The sequence below is a fragment of the Anomaloglossus baeobatrachus genome, chromosome 2 (assembly GCF_048569485.1).
Source record: "Anomaloglossus baeobatrachus isolate aAnoBae1 chromosome 2, aAnoBae1.hap1, whole genome shotgun sequence".
NCBI lineage: Eukaryota > Metazoa > Chordata > Amphibia > Anura > Aromobatidae > Anomaloglossus > Anomaloglossus baeobatrachus.
Genome location: NC_134354.1, coordinates 8755958 through 8777025, shown reverse-complemented (window position 1 = coordinate 8777025; position 21068 = coordinate 8755958). Strand labels below are relative to the sequence as shown.

Below are 21068 nucleotides of genomic sequence, written 5' to 3'. Positions count from 1 at the left end.
CCCCAACCATCATCACACCACCACCCCAACCATCATCACACCACCACCCCAACCATCATCACACCACCCCAACCATCATCACACCACCACCCCAACCATCATCACACCACCACCACAACCATCATCACACCACCACCCCAACCATCATCACACCACTACCCCAACCATCATCACACCACCCCAACCAGCACATTATCACTGTAGCGATCATTACACCAGCACAACCACTATCACCCCACTACCATCACACTACCACCACCATCATCTTCATGCTACCTCCCTAATACCGCCATCATGAAGCTACCACATCATTCTGCCACTCTCGGATGTCATTAGACTACCCCCCCTGCCTCGCCACATTACCACCGCACTCAAGACACCCCATGCTGCTGAGGCGAGGGTCTTATGGGGTATGCTGTGTCAGTGTTATACTAGGCAACGGGAACCTGTCCCCTGGAGGTCTCCCCCCGGCTCCTCCGTATTCAGCACGTGGTCACCTGTGCGTTCGGCCTTTGTTGGTGGTTTGCGCCATTTTTACTGGTGTGTTTATTATTGTGGAGTCATATACAGCGGAGGTCCGTGCGGCCCCTGGACCTTGTGCAGACGTCCCCTGGGGTCCGTTCGGACCTTGGATACTTTCCAGATGATATTTTGTGACTGGTGCGGCCCTTGTCAATAAAGCGGCTTCATTGGTTGATGTAGTAGTAGGGGGCACTTACTATTCACCGCATTCTCTCATTTCATTACCAAGTGCACTTGACATTTTGAAGTCTGGTAAAGTTGAGTGATAGTTGAACGGCAGCAGCGACAGCAGCGGCAGCACCAGCAGCGGTAGCACCAACAGCAGCACCAGAAGCAGCAGCGGCGACAGCAGAGGCAGCACCAGCAGCAGCGGTAGCACCAACAGCAGAAGCAGCAGCAGCGGCAGCACCAGCAGCAGCAGCGGTAGCACCAACAGCAGAAGCAGCAGCGGCAGCACCAGCAGCAGCTGCAGCGACAGCAGCGGCAGCACCAGCAGCAGCAGCGGTAGCACCAACAGCAGCACCAGAAGCAGCAGCGGCAGCAGCAGCGACAGCAGAGGCAGCACCAGCAGTAGCGGTAGCACCAACAGCAGAAGCAGCAGCGGCGGCAGCAGCGACAGCAGTGGCAGCACCAGAAGCAGCGGCAGCAGCAGCGATAGCAGCAGCAGCGGTGGCACCAACAGCAGAAGCAGCAGCGGCAGCACCAGCAGCAGCAGCGGTAGCACCAGGACCAGCGGCAGTAGCAGCAGCAGCGACAGCACAAGGACCAGCGGCGGCAGCAGCGGTAGCACCAGCGGAAGCACCAGGGGCAGCAGCGGCAGCACAAGGGGCAGCAGCACCAGCGGCAGCACCAGGGGCAGCATTGGCAGCACCAGGGGCAGCATTGGCAGCACCAGGGGCAGCATTGGCAGCACCAGCTCATATTGGGATTTTCTCCTGGTCTCTGGCTGCTGTCGCCTGTGCACAGATATTGAAGTGGTAGTGCTGCCATCCTGTGGTCACTCCTGAGTACTGCGCATCGGTGATCACACGTCTCATGATGTGCAATTTGTGTCCTGCAGGTCCCTGAGAACGTCCCCCCCTGCTCCAGTGCAGCACAAACTACATCCGACCAATGAGATCAGGCACCGCCCCCGAGGAGCGAGGATGAGCCCACAGTGATGATCCCGGCACACCGCCGGCTCACAGAACCGTGCTGCGGTTACCAGACGACTGCGCCAGGCTCTGGATGCCACCGACAGAGCCTCACACCGGGCACCGGGCATGGAGCCCGCCCTGAACTGCAGCCGACTGCCCCAGTGTCACCTGGACACCACACTGGACAGACTGGAAGCACTGGGAATCTTACAGGAGCTGTGCCGCACAGCGAGGGTGAGAGCACCCAGCTCAGAGAGCACCACCCTCACAGGATTAGATACACGGCTCAGCAAACAGTATCACACAGGATAGGATTAGATACACAGCTCAGCAGACAGTATCACACAGGATAGGATTAGATACACAGCTCAGCAGACTGTATCACACAGGAGAGGATTAGATACACAGCTCAGCAGACAGTATCACACAGGAGAGGATTAGATACACAGCTCAGCAGACAGTATCACACAGGATAGGATTAGATACACAGCTCAGCAGACTGTATCACACAGGAGAGGATTAGATACACAGCTCAGCAGACAGTATCACACAGGATAGGATTAGATACACAGCTCAGCAGACTGTATCACACAGGAGAGGATTAGATACACAGCTCAGCAGACAGTATCACACAGGAGAGGATTAGATACACAGCTCAGCAGACAGTATCACACAGGATAGGATTAGATACACAGCTCAGCAGACTGTATCACACAGGAGAGGATTAGATACACAGCTCAGCAGACAGTATCACACAGGATAGGATTAGATACACAGCTCAGCAGACAGTATCACACAGGATAGGATTAGATACACAGCTCAGCAGACTGTATCACACAGGAGAGGATTAGATACACAGCTCAGCAGACAGTATCACACAGGAGAGGATTAGATACACAGCTAAGCAGACAGTATCACACAGGAGAGGATTAGATACACAGCTCAGCAGACAGTATCACACAGGAGAGGATTAGATACACAGCTCAGCAGACAGTATCACACAGGAGAGGATTAGATACACAGCTCAGCAGACAGTATCACACAGGATAGGATTAGACACACAGCTCAGCAGACAGTATCACACAGGATAGGATTAGATACACAGCTCAGCAGACAGTATCACACAGGATAGGATTAGACACACAGCTCAGCAGACAGTATCACACAGGACAGGATCAGATACACAGCTCAGCAGACAGTATCACACAGGAGAGGATTAGATACACAGCTCAGCAGACAGTATCACACAGGAGAGGATTAGACACACAGCTCAGCAGACAGTATCACACAGGAGAGGATTAGATACACAGCTCAGCAGACAGTATCACACAGGAGAGGATTAGATACACAGCTCAGCAGACAGTATCACACAGGAGAGGATTAGATACACAGCTCAGCAGACAGTATCACACAGGAGAGGATTAGATACACGGCTCAGCAGACAGTATCACACAGGAGAGGATTAGATACACGGCTCAGCAGACAGTATCACACATGAGAGGATTAGATACACGGCTCAGCAGACAGTATCACACAGGAGAGGATTAGATACACAGCTCTGCAGACAGTATCACACAGGAGAGGATTAGATACACAGCTCAGCAGACAGTATCACACAGGAGAGGATTAGATACACAGCTCAGCAGACAGTATCACACAGGATTATACCGCTCACGCTCAGTCTTTGCTCCTCCCGCAGGCTCCAGACGTGGCGCACATTTCTGTGGCGGTGCAAGGGGTACTGGGATCTCTTCTAACCTGCGGACTTCTGTTGTCCATCTTTTTCTTCATCTTCACCATTCGCTTCAGGAAAAATAGGTAAATAAGTGCGATCCCAATGTACTAGAGATATTACACTATACTGCTGTCTCATCATATCTTATCCTCCAGTCACCTCCAGAGCTGCAGTCACTATTCTGCTGTCTCATCATATCTAATCCTTCAGTCACCTCCAGAGCTGCAGTCACTATTCTGCTGTCTCATCATATCTAATCCTCCAGTCACCTCCAGAGCTGCAGTCACTATTCTGCTGTCTCATCATATATAATCCTCCAGTCACCTCCAGAGCTGCAGTCACGATACTGCTGTCTCATCATATCTTATCCTCCAGTCACCTCCAGAGCTGCAGTCACTATTCTGCTGTCTCATCATATCTTATCCTCCAGTCACCTCCAGAGCTGCAGTCACGATACTGCTGTCTCATCATATCTTATCCTCCAGTCACCTCCAGAGCTGCAGTCACTATTCTGCTGTCTCATCATATCTTATCCTTTAGTCACCTCCAGAGCTGCAGTCACAATACTGCTGTCTCATCATATCTTATCCTCCAGTCACCTCCAGAGCTGCAGTCACTATACTGCTGTCTCATCATATCTTATCCTCCAGTCACCTCCAGAGCTGCAGTCACTATTCTGCTGTCTCATCATATCTTATCCTTTAGTCACCTCCAGAGCTGCAGTCACGATACTGCTGTGTCCTCATATCTTATCCTCCAGTCACCTCCAGAGCTGCAGTCACTATACTGCTGTCTCATCATATCTTATCCTCCAGTCACCTCCAGAGCTGCAGTCACTATATTGCTGTCTCATCATATCTTATCCTCCAGTCACCTCCAGAGCTGCAGTCACGATACTGCTGTCTCATCATATCTTATCCTCCAGTCACCTCCAGAGCTGCAGTCACTATACTGCTGTCTCATCATATCTTATCCTCCAGTCACCTCCAGAGCTGAATTCACTATTCTGCTGTTACATTGTGTCTTATCCTCCAGTCACCTCCAGAGCTGCAGTCACGATACTGCTGTGTCATCATATCTTATCCTCCAGTCACCTCCAGAGCTGCAGTCACTATACTGCTGTCTCATCATGTCTTATCCTCCAGTCACCTCCAGAGCTGCAGTCACTATATTGCTGTCTCATCATATCTTATCCTCCAGTCACCTCCAGAGCTGCAGTCACTATACTGCTGTCTCATCATGTCTTATCCTCCAGTCACCTCCAGAGCTGCAGTCACTATATTGCTGTCTCATCATATCTTATCCTCCAGTCACCTCCAGAGCTGCAGTCACTATTCTGCTGTCTCATCATATCTTATCCTCCAGTCACCTTCAGAGCTGCAGTCACTATTCTGCTGATACATTGTGTTTTATTCTCCAGTCACCTCCAGAGCTGCAGTCACTATTCTGCTTTTACATTGTGTCTTATCCTCCAGTCACCTCCAGAGCTGCAGTCACTATTCTGCTGTTACATCATGTCTTATCCTCCAGTCACCTCCAGAGCTGCAGTCACTATATTGCTGTCTCATCATATCTTATCCTCCAGTCACCTCCAGAGCTGCAGTCACTATTCTGCTTTTACATTGTGTCTTATCCTCCAGTCACCTCCAGAGCTGCAGTCACTATTCTGCTGTTACATCATGTCTTATCCTCCAGTCACCTCCAGAGCTGCAGTCACTATTCTGCTGTTACATCATGTCTTACTCTCCAGAGCTGGGGATGTGCTTCTGATAGTCTCATGTAGGAGATCTTTGAGTGCAGCTCTGGATGTGACTAAAGTACGGTGCAGACCTCAGTGTGACCTGTGTCTCTATGTATCAGGATAGTGAAGATGTCCAGTCCCAACCTGAACCTGGTCATCATATTTGGCAGCGTCTTGACCTACATCAGCGCCTTCATGTTTGCGGCACAAGGACGAGCTGTCTCCATGGAAACCGTTATTCAGGTGGGTGCGGCGGTGACTCCCGCGCTGCCGCCATCTTCTCATTCTTGTTATTTTTTTGTGGCTTTCCTGTAAATTTGGAAATATTTTGTCATTGTTACAAACAACATCCTGTGCAATCCCTCAAAGCCCCCAGATAAGCACTTACCAGACGCATTGTCTTCTGCTATGCTGCAGTCACCACCAGAGCTGCACTCATAATTCTGCTATATCATCTTTAATCCTCCAGTCACAGCCAGAGCTGCACTCATAATTCTGCCACATCATCTCTTATTCTCCAGTCACAGCCAGAGCTGCACTCATAATTCTGCTACATCATCTCTTATCCTCCTGTCACAGCCAGACCTGCACTCATAATTCTGCTACATCATCTCTTATCCTCCAGTCACAGCCAGAGCTGCACTCATAATTCTGCTACATCATCTCTTATCCTCCTGTCACCTCCAGAGCTGCACTCATAATTCTGCTACATCATCGACTCTTATCCTCCTGTCACAGCCAGAGCTGAAGTCACAATCCAGACAGTTATTTCATTTCCCGCCAGCTCACGTCTCTTTGCTGCCCCCTGCTGTCACTAACTCTATACAGAGCAAAAATATCTATGTGTATATGAATTTTTTTATGACTTGACAAAGGCCCTGTGTTGGCTGAAATGTTGTAATTGTAATTGTTTTTTCGTATATGCTGTGTCTCTCCCAGCCTATATTACTGGGAGAGACACACAGCTCCCATCCAGCCTATATTACTGGGAGAGACACACAGACCTCACATCCAGTCTATATTACTGGGAGAGAACCACATTCCGCACATCCAGCCTATATTACTGGGAAAAACACACAGCTTCCATCCAGCCTATATTACTGGGAGAGACACACAGACCTCACATCCAGCCTATATTACTGGGAGAGACACACATTCCTCACATCCAGGCTATATTACTGGGAGAGACACACAGAGCTCACATCCAGCCTATATTACTGGGAGAGACACACATTCCTCACATCCAGCCTATATTACTGGGAGAGACACACAGAGCTTACATCCAGCCTATATTACTGGGAGAGACACACGGATCTCACATCCAGCCTATATTACTGGGAGAGACACACAGCTCCCATCCAGCCTATATTACTGGGAGAGACACACAGAGCTCACATCCAGCCTATATTACTGGGAGAGACACACAGCTCCCATCCAGCCTATATTACTGGGAGAGACACACAGCTCACATCCAGCCTATATTACTGGGAGAGACACACAGCTCACATCCAGCCTATATTACTGGGAGAGACACACAGACCTCACATCCAGCCTATATTACTGGGAGAGACACACAGCTCACATCCAGCCTATATTACTGGGAGAGACACACAGACCTCACATCCAGCCTATATTACTGGGAGAGACACACAGCTCCCATCCAGCCTATATTACTGGGAGAGACACACAGCTCACATCCAGCCTATATTACTGGGAGAGACACACAGCTCCCATCCAGCCTATATTACTGGGAAAAACACACAGCTCCCATCCAGCCTATATTACTGGGAGAGACACACAGACCTCACATCCAGCCTATATTACTGGGAGAGACACACAGATCTCACATCCAGCCTATATTACTGGGAGAGACACACAGACCTCACATCCAGCCTATATTACTGGGAGAGACACACAGACCTCACATCCATCCTATATTACTGGGAGAGACACACAGCTCCCATACAGCCTATATTACTGGGAGAGACACACAGCTCCCATACAGCCTATATTACTGGGAGAGACACACAGACCTCACGTCCAGCCTATATTACTGGGAGAGACACATAGCTCCCATCCAGCCTATATTACTGGGAGAGACACACAGCTCCCATCCAGCCTATATTACTGGGAGAGACACACAGCTCCCATCCAGCCTATATTACTGGGAGAGACACACAGCTCCCATCCAGCCTATATTACTGGGAGAGACACACAGACCTCACATCCAGCCTATATTACTGGGAAAAACACACAGCTCCCATCCAGCCTATATTACTGGGAGAGACACACAAAGCTCACATCCAGCCTATATTACTGGGAGAGACACACAGACCTCACATCCAGCCTATATTACTGGGAGAGACACACAGAGCTCACATCCAGCCTATATTACTGGGAAAAACACACAGCTCCCATCCAGCCTACATTACTGGGAGAGACACACAGCTCCCATCCAGCCTATATTACTGGGAGAGACACACAGCTCCTATCCAGCCTATATTACTGGGAGAGACACACAGACCTCACATCCAGCCTATATTACTGGGAGAGACACACAAAGCTCACATCCAGCCTATATTACTGGGAGAGACACACAGACCTCACATCCAGCCTATATTACTGGGAGAGACACACAGACCTCACATCCAGCCTATATTACTGGGAGATACACACAGACCTCACATCTAGCCTATATTACTGGGAGAGACACACAGACCTCACATCCAAGCCTATATTACTGGGAGAGACACTCAGACCTCACATCCAGCGTATATTACTGGGAGAGACACACAGACCTCACATCCAGCCTATATTACTGGGAGAGACAAACAGACCTCACATCCAGCCTATATTACTGGGAGAGACACACAGCTCCCATCCAGCCTATATTACTGGGAGAGACACACAGACCTCACATCCAGCCTATATTACTGGGAGAGACACACAGAGCTCACATCCAGCCTATATTACTGGGAAAAACACACAGCTCCCATCCAGCCTATATTACTGGGAGAGGCACACAGCTCCCATCCAGCCTATATTACTGGGAGAGACACACAGACCTCACATCCAGCCTATATTACTGGGAGAGACACACAGCTCCCATCCAGCCTATATTACTGGGAGAGACACACAGACCTCACATCCAGCCTATATTACTGGGAGAGACACACAGAGCTCACATCCAGCCTATATTACTGGGAAAAACACACAGCTCCCATCCAGCCTATATTACTGGGAGAGGCACACAGCTCCCATCCAGCCTATATTACTGGGAGAGGCACACAGCTCCCATCCAGCCTATATTACTGGGAGAGGCACACAGCTCCCATCCAGCCTATATTACTGGGAGAGACACACAGACCTCACATCCAGCCTATACAGTTAGGTCCAGAAATCTTTGGCCAGTGACACAATTTTCTCGAGTTGGGCTCTGCATGCCACCACATTGGATGTGAAATGAAACCTCTACAACAGAATTCAAGTGCAGATTGTAACGTTTAATTTGAAGGTTTGAACAAAAATATCTGATAGAAATTGTAGGAATTGTCACATTTCTTTACAAACACTCCACATTTTAGGAGGTCAAAAGTAATTGGACAAATAAACCAAACCCAAACAAAATATTTTTATTTTCAATATTTTGTTGCGACTCCTTTGGAGGCAATCACTGCCTTAAGTCTGGAACCCATGGACATCACCAAACGCTGGGTTTCCTCCTTCTTAATGCTTTGCCCGGCCTTTACAGCCGCAGCCTTCAGGTCTTGCTTGTTTGTGGGTCTTTCCGTCTTAAGTCTGGATTTGAGCAAGTGAAATGCATGCTCAATTGGGTTAAGATCTGGTGATTGACTTGGCCATTGCAGAATGATCCACTTTTTTGCACTCATGAACTCCTGGGTAGCTTTGGCTGTATGCTTGGGGTCATTGTCCATCTGTACTATGAAGCGCCGTCCGATCAACTTTGCGGCATTTGGCTGAATCTGGGCTGAAAGTATATCCCGGTACACTTCAGAATTCATCCGGCTACTCTTGTCTGGTGTTATGTCATCAATAAACACAAGTGACCCAGTGCCATTGAAAGCCATGCATGCCCATGCCATCACGTTGCCTCCACCATGTTTTACAGAGGATGTGGTGTGCCTTGGATCATGTGCCGTTCCCTTTCTTCTCCAAACTTTTTTCTTCCCATCATTCTGGTACAGGTTGATCTTTGTCTCATCTGTCCATAGAATACTTTTCCAGAACTGAGCTGGCTTCATGAGGTGTTTTTCAGCAAATTTAACTCTGGCCTGTCTATTTTTGGAATTGATGAATGGTTTGCATCTAGATGTGAACGCTTTGTATTTACTTTCATGGAGTCTTCTCTTTACTGGTGACTTAGAGACAGATACACCTACTTCACTGAGAGTGTTCTGGACTTCAGTTGATGTTGTGAACGGGTTCTTCTTCACCAAAGAAAGTATGCGGCGATCATCCACCACTGTTGTCATCCGTGGACGCCCAGGCCTTTTTGCGTTCCCAAGCTCACCAGTCAATTCCTTTTTTCTCAGAATGTACCCGACTGTTAATTTTGCTACTCCAAGCATGTCTGCTATCTCTCTGATGGATTTTTTCTTTTTTTTCAGCCTCAGGATGTTCTGCTTCACCTCAATTGTGTCACGCTCCCCGGGTCCTCGGCTCCCCTTCCCGGGTCCCCTGCCCCGCTCCCCGGCTCACCTGCCACGCTCCCCGCGTCCCAGTCCCTTGTGCCCGTCCTTCCTGGGCTTCCTGGCCGCCGATCCCGGCGCCCGACGGCCTCCCAGGCCCTGCTCGGCTCCCCTGCGTCCTCCTCTCAGCCTCCTTCCCTGGCTTCTGGCACCCGGGCCGCGCGCACGCGCATTAGGGCGCGCGCGCGGTCACTGACCCTTTCTTAAAGGGCCAGCGCCCATTAACAGGAAATGAGGTTAGACAGGTACGGGGTATAAAGGGGGTTCTTGTCCAAGGGGGCGGGGCCTGATCTTCGTGTTTTCTGAGCTAGGAGTCAGGTCTCCTTGTGTTTTCCTGCCATACTTACGTATCTCTCTTCTAGAGCTGATCCCGCCTCGCCATCCAGTCCTGCTGAATCCCGAGCCCCGCACGCTGTCCGTCTGCCATCTGACAGTCCGTACCATCTCGGATCCCTGCGGTGACCTGTCATCTCGCTCCCAAGGTTCCGGACCCCGCCTGACATCATCTCGGCCTCCGAACCTGAGCTACGTCACCCGGACTACCATCTGTGACTCCGTGGTCCCAGGGACTCCTTCGCTACCTTCACTTGCACGGACTGTTCTGCTGCCCATCAGTGCTTCAGCTACCGGACTCCCTACCACCATCTTAGAGTTCGGTCCAGTGGATCCACCTCCTGGGTCTGCCCGACCGCCCGGCCCTGACAGTAAGATCAGGCCATGGATCCCGCTGCAGCACTATTGGCCCTGCAAGAGGAACTCCAACGCCAGCGTGAAGTCCAGACCCGCATGCTGCAATTTATGACCTCCGTGGACACTCGCCTGTACACATTACAAGCATCAATGACGCCTGCAGCACCCAGGTCTCCCACTAGGCAATCCACGGCTCCCGCACCAGTGGCAGCCGCGTCGGATGCTTCCCGACTCCGTTTGGCGTCACCTCCTCGTTATGCTGGAGATCCCAAGACCTGCAGGGGCTTCATAAACCAATGCTCCCTTCACTTCACGCAGCTGCCCCATCTGTTCGCCTCCGACCAAGCCAAGGTCGCCTTTATAATGTCTCACCTGGAGGGCGAGGCACTGGCGTGGATGAACCCCTTGTGGGAGAAGGAGGACCCCATGACCAAGGATCTTCAAGAGTTCCTGCAGGCCTTTCGCAGTACCTTTGACGAGCCGGGACGCGCCTCTGCGTCTGCTTCATCACTTCTCCGCCTACGTCAAGGAACACTGACGGTGGGCCAATACGCCATCCGTTTCCGCACTTTGGCTTCTGAACTCGGGTGGAATAATGAGGCCCTGACAGCCGCCTTCTGGGAAGGACTGTCAAGTCGCATCAAAGATGAGTTGGCGGGTCGTGACATGCCCTCCACCCTAGATGCCCTGATTGCCCTAGCCACGCGAGTGGACATTCGTTTTCAGGAGCGCTCCAAAGAGCTGGTTCGTGAGCGACGTGCGGTACGGCACTCCTCTCCGCCACAGAAGTCCTCTGTGCCACAGTCATCTACAGCTGGGATTCCTGTCCACGAACCCATGCAGGTTGATCGAGTACGACAGTCTGACCAACGTCGAGCAGAGCGGCTCGCCAAGGGCCTCTGCTTTTACTGCGGAGGGGACACACATCTCCTACGCTCCTGTCCGGAAAGGCCGGGAAACTCCAAAGCCTAGGGTTGGTAGGAGAGGCCACCCTAGGTGCTGGGACTCTCTCCGACCCAGTTATGTGGACGGTACAAGTATCAACAGGAGAGACGCGCTTCACGGCTGAGGCATACCTCGACTCCGGAGCAGCAGGCAATTTTATCCAGCAGGCCACGGTGGACAAATACCAGCTGCCTGTTACTCTACTCGAGAAGCCCCTACTGATTGCCTCGGTGGATGGGAGACCCCTCTCTGATACCATCTCCTGGATCACGAAGCCGGTGGAACTGCGTATCGGTGCTCTGCACACCGAGAACATCGCTCTCTACGTCCTTCCACACATGTCCCACCAAGTCCTGCTGGGACTTCCTTGGTTGCGAACACACGAACCCTCAGTCAACTGGGGTACTGGCGAAATCACCCGTTGGGGCTCTGCCTGTCATGAGAGATGTCTAAAGTCTATACAACCAGTCCGACGACCTCCGGTTCCTGAGAACCTACCGGGTCTGCCCTCGGCCTATTGGTCCTTCACGGACGTTTTTGACAAGAAGGAGTCTGAGGTACTTCCGCCACACCGTCCCTACGATTGCGCCATCGACCTGCTCCCAGGAACAACACCACCTCGAGGACGGATATATCCGTTGTCTCCAGCCGAAACCAGGGCCATGTCCACCTACATCATGGAAAGCCTGGCAAAGGGATTCATCCGGAGATCCTCCTCTCCTGCGGGAGCAGGCTTCTTCTTCGTTAAGAAGAAAGAGGGTGACCTTCGCCCATGCATTGACTACCGGGGCTTGAATCAGATTACTATAAAAAACAAGTACCCCCTACCGCTCATCCCCGAACTGTTCGATCGGCTCAGAGGAGCCCGTGTGTTCACCAAACTGGATCTTCGGGGTGCCTACAACCTAGTTCGTATCCGCTCTGGGGACGAATGGAAGACCGCGTTTAATACTCGCGATGGGCACTATGAATACTGTGTGATGCCCTTCGGTCTGTGTAACGCTCCTGCCGTATTCCAAGAACTGGTGAACGACATTTTTCGGGACCTCCTCTACGTATGTGTAGTAGTTTATCTGGATGACATTCTTGTTTTCTCTCCGGACCTCCAGACCCACAGAGAGAACGTAAAGCTGGTTCTACAAAGACTGAGAGAGAATCGTCTCTACGCCAAATATGAGAAGTGCGTCTTTGAGCAGTCTTCTCTTCCTTTCCTGGGATACATCATCTCGGGGACTGGGCTGCAGATGGATCCCAAGAAGGTCTCCGCCATTCTCAACTGGCCTCCCCCTTCTGGGCTGAAGGCAATCCAACGGTTCCTGGGATTTGCCAACTACTACCGCCAGTTTATTCCTCACTTCTCCGCCCTGACTGCTCCTCTCTCCGCTCTGACCAAAAAGGAGGCTAATCCAAAGGACTGGTCACCTGCGGCCGACGCCGCATTTTGCTCCCTGAAGCGAGCATTCGCCTCCTCTCCTGTACTCCACCGACCAGAGTTAAACCGCCAGTTCACCTTAGAGGTGGATGCTTCCTCCTCAGGAGCCGGAGCAGTGCTCATGCAAAAATCCTCCTCCGGGAAGATGGTGACTTGCGGTTTCTTCTCTAAAAGCTTCTCAGCACCTGAACGTAATTACACCATCGGTGACCGAGAGCTATTAGCGGTCAAACTGGCTCTGGAGGAGTGGCGCTACCTCCTGGAAGGAGCAGTGTACCCCGTGATTATCTACACGGACCACAAGAACCTGGAATACCTGCGGTCCGCTCAGCGACTGAACCCACGGCAAGCCAGGTGGTCCTTATTCTTTGCCAGGTTTGACTTCCAGCTTCATTTCCGACCCGCGGACAAGAATATACGCGCTGATGCCTTGTCTAGGTCTCTCATGCCCCTGGAGCAGGAGGAAGAGACTATCCAACCTATCATCTCTCCTAACAAGATTGTTCCGGTGGCTCCTGTCACTCTGGCCCAGATACCACCCGGGAAGACCTATGTCTCTGAGACCGACAGGGAAAAAGTGTTACACTGGGGTCATGCCTCGAAAACAGCCGGCCATGCAGGCCAGAAGAGAACATGGGGTGCGATTGTACGCCATTACTGGTGGCCATCCCTTCGCACGGACGTTGCCGCCTTTGTCTCTGCCTGCCCCTCTTGTGCCAGGAACAAGACGCCCAAACACCTGCCCTATGGCCGTCTTCTGCCTCTGCCGATACCCTCAGTTCCATGGCAACACATAGCGATGGACTTTATTACGGACTTGCCAGTATCCTCCGGACACACAGTCATATGGGTCGTGGTGGATCGGTTCTCCAAAATGGCTCACTTCGTCCCTATGCCCGGACTGCCCTCTGCTCAGGAACTCGCGGAAGCCTATATACAACACATCTTTCGCTTACATGGCTTTCCATCCCACATCGTGTCCGACAGGGGAACTCAGTTCACCTCCCGCTTCTGGAGGGCTCTCTGCAAACATCTGGGAGTGACTCTGGACTTTTCTTCCGCTTACCATCCTCAGTCTAATGGCCAAGTGGAGAGGGTCAATCAAATCTTGACATCCTTCTTACGTCACTATGTCAACGTCCATCACGACGACTGGTCCACGCTTCTGCCTTGGGCTGAGTTCTCCCATAACCACCACGTCAGTGAGTCGTCCTCCAAATCTCCCTTCCATGTCGTTTACGGACTACAGCCTTCCGTCCCGTTGCCTATATCCCCTTCTTCGGATGTCCCTGCTGCTGATACTGTAGCCCGTGACTTCGCTACCATTTGGGACTCTGTCAAGGCGTCCCTTGGGCGCGCTTCCCAGCGGATGAAGAAACACGCTGACAAAAGGCGTCTAGACCCTCCGTGTTTCTCTCCTGGTGACCTGGTCTGGCTTGCTTCCCAGTACATCCGACTGAAGATTCCTTCCTACAAGCTGGGTCCTCGCTACATCGGGCCGTTTAAGGTCCTCAGCAAGATCAATGAGGTCTCCTACAAACTGAAGCTTCCGGCCACGATGAGAATACCCAACTCCTTCCACGTCTCTCTCCTCAAGCCGGTGTTCCTTGGTCCCTTCTCCGCTGCTGCCAGCCCGGCTCCTCCTCCTATTGCTGAGGACGACATCTACGCGGTAAGAGATATCGTGGCCATGAAGACTGTTCGTGGCCGGCAGTTCTTCCTGGTGGACTGGGAGGGGTATGGTCCTGAGGATAGATCCTGGGAACCCAGGGAGAATGTGGGCACTCCTCTGATCCGTGCCTTCATGTCTCGGTTGCGGGGAGGGGGGCGTGGGGGGGGGGGGTACTGTCACGCTCCCCGGGTCCTCGGCTCCCCTTCCCGGGTCCCCTGCCCCGCTCCCCGGCTCACCTGCCACGCTCCCCGCGTCCCAGTCCCTTGTGCCCGTCCTTCCTGGGCTTCCTGGCCGCCGATCCCGGCGCCCGACGGCCTCCCAGGCCCTGCTCGGCTCCCCTGCGTCCTCCTCTCAGCCTCCTTCCCTGGCTTCTGGCACCCGGGCCGCGCGCACGCGCATTAGGGCGCGCGCGCGGTCACTGACCCTTTCTTAAAGGGCCAGCGCCCATTAACAGGAAATGAGGTTAGACAGGTACGGGGTATAAAGGGGGTTCTTGTCCAAGGGGGCGGGGCCTGATCTTCGTGTTTTCTGAGCTAGGAGTCAGGTCTCCTTGTGTTTTCCTGCCATACTTACGTATCTCTCTTCTAGAGCTGATCCCGCCTCGCCATCCAGTCCTGCTGAATCCCGAGCCCCGCACGCTGTCCGTCTGCCATCTGACAGTCCGTACCATCTCGGATCCCTGCGGTGACCTGTCATCTCGCTCCCAAGGTTCCGGACCCCGCCTGACATCATCTCGGCCTCCGAACCTGAGCTACGTCACCCGGACTACCATCTGTGACTCCGTGGTCCCAGGGACTCCTTCGCTACCTTCACTTGCACGGACTGTTCTGCTGCCCATCAGTGCTTCAGCTACCGGACTCCCTACCACCATCTTAGAGTTCGGTCCAGTGGATCCACCTCCTGGGTCTGCCCGACCGCCCGGCCCTGACAAATTGAGAGTTCCTTAGACCGCATGTTGTCTGGTCACGGCAACAGCTTCCAAATGCAAAACCACACACCTGTAATCAACCCCAGACCTTTTAACTACTTCATTGATTACAGGTTAACGAGGGAGACGCCTTCAGAGTTAATTGCAGCCCTTAGAGTCCCTTGTCCAATTACTTTTGGTCCCTTGAAAAAGAGGAGGCTATGCATTACAGAGCTATGATTCCTAAACCCTTTCTCCGATTTGGATGTGAAAACTCTCATATTGCAGCTGGGAGTGTGCACTTTCAGCCCATATTATATATAGAATTGTATTTCTGAACATGTTTTTGTAAACAGCTAAAATAACAAAACTTGTGTCACTGTCCAAATATTTCTGGACCTAACTGTATTACTGGGAGAGACACACAGCTCCCATCCAGCCTATTACTGGGAGAGACACACAGCTCCCATCCAGCCTATATTACTGGGAGATACACACAGACCTCACATCTAGCCTATATTACTGGGAGAGACACACAGACCTCACATCCAAGCCTATATTACTGGGAGAGACACTCAGACCTCACATCCAGCCTATATTACTGGGAGAGACACACAGCTCTCATCCAGCCTATATTACTGGGAGATACACACAGACCTCACATCTAGCCTATATTACTGGGAGAGACACACAGACCTCACATCCAAGCCTATATTACTGGGAGAGACACTCAGACCTCACATCCAGCCTATATTACTGGGAGAGACAAACAGACCTCACATCCAGCCTATATTACTGGGAGATACACACAGACCTCACATCTAGCCTATATTACTGGGAGATACACACAGACCTCACATCTAGCCTATATTACTGGGAGAGACACACAGACCTCACATCCAAGCCTATATTACTGGGAGAGACACTCAGACCTCACATCCAGCCTATATTACTGGGAGAGACAAACAGACCTCACATCCAGCCTATATTACTGGGAGAGACACACAGACCTCACATCCAGCCTATATTACTGGGAGAGACACACAGACCTCACATCCAGCCTATATTACTGGGAGAGACACACAGACCTCACATCCAGCCTATATTACTGGGAGAGACACACAGAGGTCACATCCAGCCTATATTACTGGGAAAGACACACAGAGCTCATATCCAGCCTATATTACTGGGAGAGACACACAGACTTCACATCCAGCCTATATTACTTGGAGACACACAGATCTCACATCCAGCCTATATTACTGGGAGAGACACACAGACCTCACATCCAGCCAATATTACTGGGAGAGACACACAGAGGTCACATCCAGCCTATATTACTGGGAGAGACACACAGACCTCACATCCAGCCTATATTACTGGGAGAGACACACAGAGGTCACATCCAGCCTATATTACTGGGAGAGACACACAGAGCTCACATCCAGCCTATATTACTGGGAGAGACACACAGACCTCACATCCAGCCTATATTACTGGGAGACACACAGAGCTCACATCCAGCCTATATTACTGGGAGAGACACACAGACCTCACATCCAGCCTGTATTACTGGGAGAGACACACAGAGGTCACATCCAGCCTATATTACTGGGAGAGACACACAGAGCTCACATCCAGCCTATATTACTGGGAGAGACACACAGACCTCACATCCAGCCTGTATTACTGGGAGAGCTCTGTGTGTCTCTCCCAGAAATATAGAATGGATGTGAGGTCTGTGTTTCTCTCCCAGTAATATAAGCTGGATGTGAGGTTTGTGAGTCTGAAGGCAGTAATATAAGCTGGATGTGAGGTTTGTGAGTCTGAAGGAAGAGGAGGACAGACGAGTCTGAAGGAAGGAGGAGGACAGAGGAGACTGAAGGAAGGAGGAGGACAGAGGAGTCTGAAGGAGGTAACAGGAAAGAAGAGTCTGAAGGAAGAGGAGGGAGAGTGTGTAGGAGGACAGAGGGGTCTGGAGGAGGAGGACAGAGGGGTCTGGAGGAGGAGGACAGAGGGGTCTGGAGGAGGAGAACAGAGGGGTCTGGAGGAGGAGAACAGAGGGGTCTGGAGGAGGAGAACAGAGGGGTCTGGAGGAGGAGAACAGAGGGGTCTGGAGGAGGAGAACAGAGGGGTCTGGAGGAGGAGAACAGAGGGGTCTGGAGGAGGAGAACAGAGGGGTCTGGAGGAGGAGAACAGAGGGGTCTGGAGGAGGAGAACAGAGGGGTCTGGAGGAGGAGAACAGAGGGGTCTGGAGGAGGAGGACAGAGGGGTCTGGAGGAGGAGGACAGAGGGGTCTGGAGGAGGAGGACAGAGGGGTCTGGAGGAGGAGGAAGAGAGAGGGCTCTGGAGGAGGACTGAGGGGTGTGGAGGAGGAGAACTGAGGGGTGTGGAGGGAGAGGACTGAGGGGTGTGGAGGGAGAGGACTGAGGGGTGTGGAGGGAGAGGACTGAGGGGTGTGGAGGGAGAGGACTGAGGGCTGTGGAGGGAGAGGACTGAGGGGTGTGGAGGGAGAAGACTGAGGGGTGTGGGGAGAGGACTGAGGGGTGTGGAGAGAGGACTGAGGGGTGTGGAGAGAGAGGACTGAGGGGTGTGGAGAGAGAGGACTGAGGGGTGTGGAGGGAAAGGACTGAGGAGTGTGGAGGGGGAGGACTGAGGGGTGTGGAGGGGGAGGACTGAGGGGTGTGGAGGAGGAGGACTGAGGGCTGTGGAGGAGGAGGACAGAGGGGTGTGGAGAAATAAGAAATAACGTTTGGAACTCCATTCTATGTCTGAACTGGGTGCAAAAACCTAAAAAACATCACTATGGGGAGATAAGGTATGCACACCAGTGACTATGGAAGGGGAATACATGCAATAGCAGAAACTGCTGTGTGAATACTGACATGACAAATGACAAATACTTTGGCGTAGTGTTGGGGTCTATTGCATTGATCAATTCAGTAGCTAAATTTCTCTTTATTCATATATTCATGGCAGTAATGCAGGTTCCATTTTTCACATTTCATTTTTACATAAAGCTATTGAATTTTTCATGTCAGTATTCACACAGCAGTTTCTGCTATTACATGTATTCCCCTTACATAGTCACTGGTGTGCATACCTTATCTCCCCATAGAGGGGTGTGGAGAGACTGGACAGAGGGGTGTGGAGGGTTAGGACTGGGGTGTGGAGGGGGAGAACTCAGGGGTATGCAGGAGGAGGACTAAGGGGTGTGGAGGAGGACAAAGAGGTGTGGAGAGGGAGGACTGAGGGGTATGGAGGGAAAGGACTGAGGAGTGTGGAGGGGGAGGACTGAGGGGTGTGGAGGGGGAGGACTGAGAGGTGTGGAGGAGGAGGACTGAGGGCTGTGGAGGAGGAGGACTGAGGGCTGTAGAGGAGGAGGACAGAGGGGTGTGGAGAGACTGGACAGAGGGGTGTGGAGGGTTAGGACTGGGGTGTGGAGGGGGAGAACTCAGGGGTATGTAGGAGGAGGACTAAGGGGTGTGGAGGAGGACTAAGAGGTGTGGAGGGGGAGGACTGAGGGGTGTGGAGGGAGAGGACTGAGAGGTGTGGAGGAGGAGGACTGAGGGCTGTGGAGGAGGAGGACTGAGGGCTGTGGAGGAGGAGGACTGAGGGCTGTGGAGGAGGAGGACAGAGGGGTGTGGAGAGACTGGACAGAGGGGTGTGGAGGGTGAAGGCTGAGGGGTGTGGAGGGAGAGAACTGAGGGGTGTGGAGGGACAAGACTGAGGGGTGTGGAGGGAGAAGACTGAGGGGTGTGGAGAGAGGACTGAGGGGTGTGGAGAGAGGACTGAGGGGTGTGGAGAGAGGACTGAGGGGTGTGGAGGAGGAGGACTGAGGGGTGTGGAGGAGGACTGAGAGGTGTGGAGAGAGAGGACTGAGGGGTGTGGAGGGAAAGGACTGAGGAGTGTGGAGGGGGAGGACTGAGGGCTGTGGAGGAGGAGGACTGAGGGCTGTGGAGGAGGAGGACTGAGGGCTGTGGAGGAGGAGGACTGAGGGCTGTGGAGGAGGAGGACAGAGGGGTGTGGAGAGACTGGACAGAGGGGTGTGGAGGGTTAGGACTGGGGTGTGGAGGGGGAGAACTCAGGGGTATGTAGGAGGAGGACTAAGGGGTGTGGAGGAGGACTAAGAGGTGTGGAGGGGGAGGACTGAGGGGTGTGGAGGGAGAGGACTGAGAGGTGTGGAGGAGGAGGACTGAGGGCTGTGGAGGAGGAGGACTGAGGGCTGTGGAGGAGGAGGACAGAGGGGTGTGGAGAGACTGGACAGAGGGGTGTGGAGGGTGAAGGCTGAGGGGTGTGGAGGGAGAGAACTGAGGGGTGTGGAGGGAGAAGACTGAGGGGTGTGGAGGGAGAAGACTGAGGGGTGTGGAGAGAGGACTGAGGGGTGTGGAGAGAGGACTAAGGGGTGTGGAGAGAGGACTGAGGGGTGTGGAGGAGGAGGACTGAGGGGTATGTAGGAGGAGGACTAAGGGGTGTGGAGGAGGACTGAGAGGTGTGGAGAGAGAGGACTGAGGGGTGTGGAGGGAAAGGACTGAGGAGTGTGGAGGGGGAGGACTGAGGGCTGTGGAGGAGGAGGACTGAGGGCTGTGGAGGAGGAGGACTGAGGGGTGTGGAGGAGGACTGAGGGGTGTGGAGGAGGACTGAGGGGTGTGGAGGAGGACTGAGGGGTGTGGAGGAGGACTGAGGGGTGTGGAGGAGGACTGAGGGGTGTGGAGGAGGACTGAGGAGTGTGGAGGAGGAGGACTGAGGGGTGTGGAGGAGGAGGACTGAGGGGTGTGGTGGAGGATTGAGGGGTGTGGTGGAGGACTGAGGGGTGTGGTGGAGGACTGAGGGGTGTGGAGGAGGACTGAGGGGTGTGGAGAAGCACTGAGGGGTGTGGAGGAGGACTGAGGGGTGTGGAGGAGGACTGAGGGGTGTGGAGGAGGACTGAGGGGTGTGGAGGAGGACTGAGGGGTGTGGAGGAGGACTGAGGGGTGTGGAGGAGGACTGAGGGGTGTGGAGGAGGACTGAGGGGTGTGGAGGAGGACTGAGAGGTGTGGAGGAGGACTGAGGGGTGTGGAGGAGGACTGAGGGGTGTGGAGGAGGACTGAGGGGTGTGGAGGAGGACTGAGGGGTGTGGAGGAGGACTGAGGAGTGTGGAGGAGGAGGACTGAGGGGTGTGGAGGAGGAGGACTGAGGGGTGTGGTGGAGGACTGAGGGGTGTGGTGGAGGACTGAGGGGTGTGGTGGAGGACTGAGGGGTGTAGAGGAGGACTGAGTGAGGGGTGTGGAGGAGGACTGAGGGGTGTGGAGGAAGACTGAGGGGTGTGGTGGGAACTGAGGAGTGTGGAGGGAGAGGACTGAGGGGTGTGGAGGGAGAGGACTGAGGGGTGTGGAGGGAGAGGACTGAGGGGTGTGGAGGGAGAGGACAGAGGGTTGTGGAGGGAGAGGACAGAGGGTTGTGGAGGGAGAGGACCGAGGGGTGTGGAGGGAGAGGACCGAGGGGTGTGGAGGGAGAGGACCAAGGGGTGTGGAGGGAGAGGACCGAGGGGTGTGGAGGGAGAGGACCGAGGGGTGTGGAGGAGGAGGACCGAGGGGTGT

The 21068-nt window shown here is 53.1% G+C and overlaps 1 protein-coding gene across 1 annotated transcript in view; it reads left to right on the top strand.

Moving 5' to 3' along the window:
- The first annotated feature begins 1592 nt into the window (after nt 1-1592).
- The window catches only part of GPR156 (G protein-coupled receptor 156), a 61342-nt gene continuing 41866 nt past the window's right edge, over nt 1593-21068 (top strand). The window contains exons 1-3 of the mRNA XM_075332778.1: nt 1593-1892; nt 3358-3476; nt 5254-5377. Coding sequence (XP_075188893.1) covers nt 1785-1892; nt 3358-3476; nt 5254-5377 — 351 coding nt within the window. The 5' untranslated portion in view covers nt 1593-1784. The remainder of the gene's footprint in view (nt 1893-3357; nt 3477-5253; nt 5378-21068) is intronic.